At 44.8% G+C, this 9,661-nt stretch overlaps 1 protein-coding gene across 1 annotated transcript; it reads right to left on the bottom strand.

Annotated features, from left to right (window-relative positions):
* Positions 1-3,635: 3,635 nt before the first annotated feature.
* Positions 3,636-6,794, bottom strand: adra2c (adrenoceptor alpha 2C). Its single transcript, XM_084006359.1, has 2 exons — positions 4,434-6,794; positions 3,636-4,393 (listed from the first exon to the last, which is right to left on the bottom strand). The coding sequence occupies exon 1, from the start codon at positions 6,777-6,779 to the stop codon at positions 5,433-5,435; it is 1,347 nt and encodes a 448-aa protein (XP_083862485.1). The 5' UTR covers positions 6,780-6,794; the 3' UTR covers positions 3,636-4,393; positions 4,434-5,432.
* Positions 6,795-9,661: the final 2,867 nt, after the last annotated feature.

Genomic DNA, 9,661 nt, shown 5'->3' with positions numbered 1-9,661 from the left:
AAACAATCACTGTTGACCATCTGGCAGCACTGTTAGAAAGTAGAAGGTGCTATTCCTCTGTGAGAAACCCATCGTGTACCTCGTCTGCAGTCCACAGAGATGACTTCTTCTTTCTGCCTTAAATTGAAGCATTTAATTAAACCAACGAGCACTGGTGTGGCTGAAAAAAAACTCTTATTAAGAGCATTTTCATTAGAAGGTCTCCCTGATTAAAAAGTAATTAACCGTTGTCTAAAACTAGGACCTGGAGGTGTATTTACTGTCTGTGTGTCTACTCCACTCTATATCATGCAAATGTAGCAGAAGCTCACAGAATGGATGGCTGCTGTCCCACTGAGGAGAAGAGATTGATTGGGGGAGAGAGAGAGAAAGAGGATGACAGACAGGTTGAGATAGCGTGAGGAGTACGAGACTGATGGCAGATGGTGTGCGAAAGATGGAGTCCTCTGCGTTTCCATCCTTGCTCGGGAGAGAGAAACGAGGTACGGGGAGCCCTGAAGAAATAAAAGGACACGGTGATTGATAAGGGAATGCATTTCCCCAGTCTCCCATGCTCCAGGTCTACCTTTTTACTTACCTTCTCTCTGCTCCAATAAATCCTTTTTGGGGCTTTCCTATTTTATTAATTAAACACTTGTATGTTGCGATAGAAAGCATGACAAATTCAAAGTCACACACTATTTGCTTAAAGGTATGAACATGACATTCAGTGGAATCCGTTATAGATCCCGTTATCTGTCTCTGGCAGGACTCTGTCATACAATAGAGGAAGAGAGGTGGATGTTGGTGTGTTTTATGCTCCGCCTTTGTAGTACATCCCTCATGTTAATAGCCTGCAGCCCTTTTAACTGTGTGTCTGTATGGCTGCATCTGTGGTTTGAAAAGGTTTCCTGTAAGAGAAGCAATTTTAAGTTTTGGAACTGACCTAAACTTTTTAAAGCAATAGTTCGACATTCTGGGAATAATAATTTCCTGAAATCTCGCTGCTTGGCAACCTCCTGTTGACAACAAGTATTCATATTTATTTGGCTATATGTTTTAGTTGTTTGACTTCTTTGGAGAGATAGTGTGTCTCTGGTTGCTGCGTCTTTTCATACATAACACGGATGAAACTTTTCCACAAAAAGGAAATGAGGAGAGATGTCACATGTCGAGATCACGATAAGGTTTGATTGAGGTGAGGTGCAAAGAAAATGTGGAAGTTACACAAACTGTTCAGCGTGTTTGATAACGCATGGGGGGGGAAAGTTGTCGGAGGATGAAAAGTGGGATTAAAGGAGATAACCTGCTAAGTGGCAGAGTGACTCAGATCTGCGAACATACACTTCAAATATTACCAAAAAAGGAAATTCCCTCAGGTTTACCAGAAAACCCTTTCTGTCCAAGTGTAAGCTGATATCTTCCGCATGCAAAAGTCATCATCATATTTCAGGGAATTGAGCTTCAAAACCTCTTATGATTATTTACCGCAAAAAAAACATGAAACCCATTACAGTCTGGCTTGTCTCGATTTCCCACTTCCCACCCACTGAGCCCTCATGCAGACCTGCTGAAATTAGTTATGACATGTGTGAGGGAGGCAGAGAAGACGGGGGATTTGGGAGGGCAGGCTGAGCTGAAGAAATCCTCGTCACCTACAGCAGCAGAAGGCAACATGGACTTTAAAGATTTATGGAATGAGGCTGTTTATGCTCACTTCATTAATATTGATTTTGTTCTTCAGCAAATGTTGTCATGTCAGAACTGAGCAGCAAGATCTTCAAAATCAAGTATAGTCACGTGATCATGCTCTCAAATTAAGAAATTAAATTAACACACACACACACACACCTTAAGCCCAGGAGCATCTTCAATCATCAGAGTTGAAAGGGGACATAATGTACAACTGTGCAGAGTGCATTTCCATCTGTGCACTTTTCAGCATTCTGATGGGTTCTGCTTCAGATCTGCAGCACCGGAGCAAACAACCTGCAGCGGGGAGGATGCGACCCGCTGACACAGCAGGCCATAAACGCTCTGACAAAGGAGGGGCAGCAATGACAGGATCCATTCCGCTTCGTCATGGAGGCGACTCGAGTCAGCTTTCAGGAGATAAATAAATATGACGGGCAGAGAGAAGTGCGCTGTCTGATATTCCCTCGTCTGGCTGAGTGGAAATGATGTGAGTTTTCTGGTAAACTCTCACCCAGACCTGACCTCTGAATGGATTCTCTGCTGAGTCGTGTTTCCCAGCACACACATAAGTGCACATTTACCAATACAACATATCAGTGTGAAGCTGAGGCAGCTTACCTATCCATGGATCTTCTCCAGTCATTCTTATTGATGCTTGTTAGAAGGTGCAGAAGTTGCACGATTGAAAATTGAAAACGGGGCTCTTGATTTAATTTGATCCAGCCACACAGTTTCTTCCCCCTTCAGGCTTTGTAGAAGCACTCCTGGACACTACACAGTGCACAGAACAGCTACATCACTGGAGGATGTATACATGATGCACTAGCAGAAAAGAAAAGATATTGTTAGGACCTACGATTGGCTGCAGGGTCTCAGACAGTGGGAGAGCCATAGCCGTCTCTAAAGAGGAGAAAATAGTTTCCACTGCAGCACACATCCAGGTCGAAGTCTGTGTGATGTGACAACTGATGAAAGAGATATCTGCATATGCTTAGATCTATGAGGTGTACACTTTATTTCAGCTTTACGGTCGAAAGGATCTTCATCGGAGCATCATCTGTGATGGGAAAGAAATGTAGAGGAAGAGCTTTGTATTGAATGGGAGTCTGATTTTGATCACGTTTGCATGTAAGCTGTAAAGTCTCATTTTATCCCTCTGTCGAGGAAGCAGCTCTGTATATTTTCTGTTTTCATTTTCATTTACAAAAAAAATAAAATAAATCCCACTTCATGTTTTCTGTTGCATTCTAGGACCTTGAAATGCATTTATTGTCCTTCTGGGGATTTCTTATGAATTATTGATGGTGTGATTCAGAACTTCCCAACCCTAGTCGTTTAAGATGAGCTCAAGTACCCCTTCATCAATTTCAGATGCCACTTTCCAAATGTGTTCATGTGAATGAATTTCAACCAGCATCTAATTTCATACTATTATTTACTAAAAGTGGATAGTGTTTAATAAACTAAAATGCAAAGTTTGGATTCATGTAACTACCACGTGGAGAGCACGTTAGATGTGTTTAATCATCTTAGCGGTGCATGTCGACTAGGAAGTCTGCATGCATTGCATGCATTTATTTTATTGAAGGAGCTTCCACAATCTGTCCCCTGGCAAAAGTATCCCTCAGGGTACAAGTACTCTAAATTGTCTCATATGCTCGTGATATGATTACTGTTTTGATTAGTTGTTGCAGGCTTCAGCAACACGAAGCCTATAGCAAACATCTGCAAATGGAACATTGCAACTTTGATAACGTGACATTGTGTATGAATTCAACACATGATTTCAGTTTCCCCATCACAAGTCCAAGTCCGATTTGTACTCTCACCAATGCTCACACGCCTGAGCAACATATGCTTACATTGCCATAAATAAACAGTGTCACAAAAAAAAAAAAATTTAAAAGAGAGAACTATTAACAGCGATGAAGAATGCAGTCGTGCGCTCAAATGTCTGAAGTCATCTCTTTATTTGATCGTTGAAGTGTGCTCAAAGCAGAGAAGTAAACACTTGCTCTTTTAGAAAAGGAGAGAGGTTGGTGTCACATGAAAATCTTTCAAAGCGTTGTTCATTATACAAACGGTACATTTTTAGCATATCGAAACGTGTGATTATGAGGCACCACACAATAATATTGTACTCTCTTCAACTACTATACACACGAGAAAAGAAAGCATAAGCCCTTCTGGCTCTAAACGTTTGAAATGCGAGGATGAAATAATGACTTGCTAAGTCATTTTTATGTCTTTGTGTATATACCAATGTGTGTGTTCATATGCGTGTGAGAGCAGCCTGAGTGTGCGGTTCGGTTTTTTATCATGGCTAAGTGCTTTTTGTGGCTGTAAGGGAGCGAAAAGAAGTGTGACAAACATAGCATGGTGGAGAATAAAAGACACTTGACGAGGAAAAATCAGGCCATTTGAGAAAGCAGGTTCATACACCCGCGCACACTCACCTTCGTATGCACACGCACACACACACGCACACACGCACACAACTAACTGGCAGTTTTGATGAGATGCAATAAACTCTCCAGCTCACTTTTATCGCCAGAGTTTCACTGTTATGTCCTCTCTTTCACACACACACACACACACACACACACACACACACACACACACACACACAAACAAGCACACACACATTTTTTCACAAGTCATTTTTGGGGACATTAAATAGATTTACATTTATATCTTGGACAGTTAACCTAACCATAACCTCCTTGCTTAACCCTTAACCCTTTCATTTAACCACTTACCCGAACATCTCAATCTTCAAAATTGAGGACGCAGCTTTCGTTCGCGTTAGCTCGTCTTTTGTCTGAAAATATGCCTCCAAAGGTAGCTAAAGACAGGAGCACACTCACTCGCACACACACGCACACACACAGTGAAAGCTTCAGTGGGTGTCCCTGTGCCTCAGCATACCTCCGTATTCCATCTATTTTCTCAGAGGGGAGTGGAAGGTGCAAATACATGTCTGGTTAGGAGAGGAAATTGCCCAAATGCCACTCTACTGTTCACGCCACTGTATCCAGACGGAGTCCGAGCCACATGTCAAAGTTCACACAAAATATACTTCCACGTTTTCACTGCAGCTCCAAGCTCCCACATCTTCACAAATATGACTTTTTAGTCTTTGAGAATGAGTCTTTTTTTAAAGAGTCTTTTTTTTCTTCTTAGTTTTTAGTGAAACTGTTTTGCTACTGAAACAGTAAGCAAGAAGCCCCTTCGTCCCATTGGTCCTCATGTTGAGAGTGCGACGTAGTAGAAAGGTAGGAAAAATCGAGTCGGAGAAGAGAGAAAAGATAGGTACCACTATCTAACGTCACGAGCAAGGGTTGTGTGCAGATTGTCAAGGCCTTCGCTTTGTATTCAGTGAATGAGGTCACATTTTGAACCAGGTGTCTCTGTAAACCCTTCGCCCGATGTGCAGTTCATCCAAGTGCAGCAACTGTGGCGTGCATGCATCACCGTGACTGGTATAAGTCAGTTTATTGTAATTCAATGAAGGGAAGAAGGAGTCAATGGTAGGGGGGGGAAATAAGCTGAAGCCTACATCAGAGTCTAAAGGCAGCTCGAATTGCGTTGAAAGAACTCCTTTTCTGCACCTTAGTTTGATCATCCCTTCATTTCTAGTACAATCCCTGAAAGTAAATGTGGAAAAGCCCCTCGGGCCGGCACTTCATCTTACAGAACAGTTTAAATGTGTCTGCTGGGTAAAATGTCCATTACAACCCCATCCATGCAGGGAGGATTCAGAACGAGCGTTTCCATGACTTACAGAGGATCTTTTGGAAGGCTCTGCGAAAGTCCTGGTTAAAGATGGTGTAGATGACCGGGTTGAGCGAGCTGTTACAGTAGCCAATCCAGAAAAAGAACTTGAACAGCGTCTCTGGGATCTGGCACGGCTCCCGGCAGATCCCGTACAGACTGTAGGAGAAGAAGAACGGGAACCAGCACACGACGAAGACGCCCATGACCACTGCGAGGACGAATGTGAAGCGCTTCTCCCGGGCGGCGGAGACCTTCTTCCGGTTGACAGTGCTCCGGCGTTTGCGGCGGGATGAGAACAGCTCCATGGACTTGGAACTGGCGCGCGACTTCCTGCTGGAGTATTTGGAGGCGGAGCTGCTCTTCCGGCTGGACTTCCTGTCCTTTCTGTCATCGCGGCGGTGTTTGGAGGAAATGGAACTTTTCTTAGGCTTCTCGTCTGACGAGCTGCTGTCCTCGAAGTCGTCGTCGTGGTCCGTCGGCGGATGTTTGGGCTCGTTCGGTAGAGGGGACCGAACCGCCTGCTCTTGGCAGTGTCCGTTGACGCGCTCCTGGTCTTTCATGCTCCCATCTCTGTTGGACTTCAGCGACCCTCCTCTGCTCGCTTCGGCTCGGTCCACTCCGTTCTCCAGTGGCGAGTCCACATCCCTCTTCTTCTCTGACATTGTTCTGGTCCTGGTCTTGGCCACTTGGTAAATGCGAATGTATACCAGGATCATGATGACACAGGGCGCGAAGAAGGAGCCAATACTGGAGTAGAGGATGTACCAGGTCTCGTCATTCAGGATGCACTGGGGACTGGCCTCGTTGCTGCTCCTATCCATGGATATCAGCGGTGGGAAGGAGATGACGGCCGAGATCAGCCACACCACCACGATCATCCCTTTGACTCTTTTAGGCGTCCTCTTTAAGTTGTACTCTACCGCCTGTGTCACCGACCAGTACCTGTCCAGACTAATGGCGCACAGGTGAACAATAGAAGAGGTGCAGAATAAAACGTCCAGAGCCAGGTAGATGTCACACCAGATTTTGCCAAAAAACCAGTAACCCATGAGTTCATTTGCCAGAGAGAAGGGCATGACCAGAGTGGCCACCAGTATGTCTGCGCTGGCCAGGGAGACGAGGAAAAGATTCTGGGGTGGTTTCAGAGCTCTGCTCGTTAACACGGCGATAACAACCAAGACGTTCCCGACTATTGTAAACAAAATCAGGAAGCTGACAAGTCCGGCCAGACCCCAGATAGCGAGCTGGCTGTACTGGGAGGTGGAATTAGAAGATATGTTGACCGTCTCTATCCCGTCCTCCAGACTGGAGATATTGAAAAAATCCATTTTTGAGTCTGTTTTTTTTTTTTTTTTTTCAAGAAATTACTTTTCAAAAAATAAAAATGTGCGGAAATAATCTGTAGAAATATCTCATTAGGACCTCAGCGCATATTTCATCCAAAAAAAGATCTACTGCAAATTGCATTTTCTTCACTCATCACCTGCGATCTTCCACCTCCGGTATGCAAGTCTCTGGAAGAAAAAAAAGAGAGGGGGAGAGCAAGAGAGCGTTATAAGTCATTTAAGTCCTTATTCCAAAAGCATGCAGGAGAATTTCCATAGTTGGAGAGCGCACTCCCTCCTCAACGCGTCCTCTCCCATCCCGACTGCGCCCGCATCTCTGCACCTCCGCGTCCCCACTGTGTCCTGAGAGAGGTTTGTAACAACCACGTGTCTTTTTCTCTCTCTCTCTCTTTTTTTTTGCATTAGAGGAAAACTAGCAGGGACCCGCTCCGCCGCGGAGAAGAGGCTGATGCGTCTATTGGAGGAGAGGAATACGGTGAACAAAGTAAGCGCAATATAGGCTGCTGAACTGTTCTTATAGACGGGCACTTATTGGGGAAAATTTAACGAGATCAATGCGCTGCTGGGGGTGCGCTTGCTTCACGTGTGTCCAGTTTATCTGCAATGTCAGACTTTCAGTATGGAGAGCGTTGCTTTGTCACGTTGCTGTCAAAACACACAGACGGACAGTTGCGGATCCCTGCGCCAAGGAGAACGCGCTCCGCTCCGTCCTTCTGCGCGCACGCTGGAGGTCAGTGTTGTAACAGCCAGACCCGGAGGGGGACAACAATCCCACCGTAAATATGAACACCATAAACTATGAGATACCAATCTACACAGCCATCACGCGAATAGAGAAGCCATTATGTATTAATTAACGCGCGCACTGGAAGAGCAGCGTAAAGAGTGCGTGTGACCTTGCAGTGGGAGCTTCGATCATTTCCCTGGCCCCTCCTGCCGTTTGTGTGTTTCTCTTGTGGTAATTGTGCCGATAAGAAGATTACAGGATTACGTGGCATTGTTCTGTTGGGGCTGGAGAGCAGGCGCTGCATGGAAAGCAGTGTGAATGCACACAGAATCGAGTGGGACATGATTCATGAGTTCATACCCTGGGTGGGCTTTATCAGGCAATAAAGGGCTGGATCATCCATTACCATCACTTCCAGGTTATTTTCATTTCCCACGGGGGACACACATGCACACACTCACTGCACAAAGTTTTTGGGCTCACTTATTTCTGCTCCCGCCGGCCCCGGTCTTATCTGGGTGGTGCTGCTGCCCGGATAAAGCCTGTCTCCCCTTCAGCGTACTGCCTATTTAGTTACTGGACCAGCGTGCTGATTGACCAGTCTCCCAGCTAAGTACCTGTCATTAATCACAGAGCGGCTCAGCCATACTGAATCAAAGAGCAGCCACAAGAAAGGCTCCAAATTGATCCTCATCAAAGAGATGGAATGAGGAGGGGTTACTGGGTCCAACAGGACAGCGGACCCTCCACCCATACCCAAAACACCCTGTACCTTGCAAGAGTGATACGGTAGGTCAGTGTGGATGCACTCTGAGCGGATTTTCAACAGACAGGCAAGCCTTATTATGGTCATTAAGTCTTGTCCTGAGGCAACAGCTCTGTCCATATAATTGGGGCACCAGTGAGCGATCTCAGCTATTACCCAGCTTTCTTGTTCCCAGCATTGCGAGAGAATAAGTTGGCTCTGTCTGCTATAGGACCAGCCAGAAGCCAGCTATTGGGTGTCAAGAAGACTGTTTTCATTACTACTCTTAAAATCAAGGCTTTGCACTTTTTTTTCTCTCTTTTAAAACTAGTGACATATATACTCCCTTTTAGGATGTTTCATTCCTTGTTATTCTGGATCAGTTACTGCAGTTGCATAAAGTGTGGCCCTTGTTTGCTCCTTGTAACAGAGCGGTTTGCACTTTTATTTAAGCGCCACACTGCGGCATTTGTGGAACTAAAAAAATGGAGTCCAAGGGCTTATATTAGGTGGCGGAAGAGAGAAGCAATCTGAGTCTAATACGATTCACCTAATGGAGCTTCAAAAACCTAATAACCCATGATGTGTTCTCACAAGGTAACATGACCATTCTTTTGTGGCCCGTTGGAATTCTATACAGTGACCAATATGGTTATTAAGCTTCATCACACAATTGGCACCTAACCATCACTGGAAGGTATAATAATCCCGTATAATAATCTCACAGCTGTCTATATCCTCCTTATGAACACTAGTAATATACACAGTGTGCATCAATGAAAACAAAGCCAGTCCACATGCTAACAAAACCTATTCCCCAAAGAAATTAAAGCTGTTGCAGTAATGACAGATACTGCTAATTTCCCAGCAGTGCCCCCCCTACCATAAACCAGCTGTTGACAGTGACAAATGGCATTGTTACCTGGGCTGACAACTGTAGAGTGAGCTAGGAACAAATAGTTCAGAGGAGCAACATCTAGGTCAGGATAGTCTCTCTCTGCTAACATCACCTCAGAGAATGGGGCCTTCTTATCTACTGCCTTTCTGTAACAAATTACCTTGTAGGCTAAACAGCAAAATAAGATGGAGAATTTTTTTCCCCGGACTGCTTTAGAATGCAGGAGATTTTCATTTTTTTCTTTATCCTAAATCCATCACAGTGAATAATAAACATGGTGCTGTCCATTCTTTCTTGACATATCTCTTTTTCTAAAATAATCTCATATCCATCCATCTACCATCCATTTTCTACAGCTTATCCTGTATTCAGGGTCACGGGGGGGGGCTGGAGCCGATCCCAGCTGTCATTGGGCGAAGGCAGGGTACACCCTGGACAGGACGCCAGTCTATCACAGGGCCAATAATCTCATATCTCGCCAATTAATCCAAACC

The sequence above is a fragment of the Eutrigla gurnardus genome (assembly GCF_963514095.1).
Source record: "Eutrigla gurnardus genome assembly, chromosome: 3".
NCBI classification, from domain to species: Eukaryota; Metazoa; Chordata; class Actinopteri; order Perciformes; family Triglidae; genus Eutrigla; species Eutrigla gurnardus.
This window is presented reverse-complemented; position numbering and strand designations above follow the sequence as displayed.

Coding starts and splice junctions, on each gene's coding strand:
- adra2c (XM_084006359.1), bottom strand. CDS start 6,779: ATGGATTTTTTCAATATCTCCAGTCTGGAGGACGGGATAGAGACGGTC.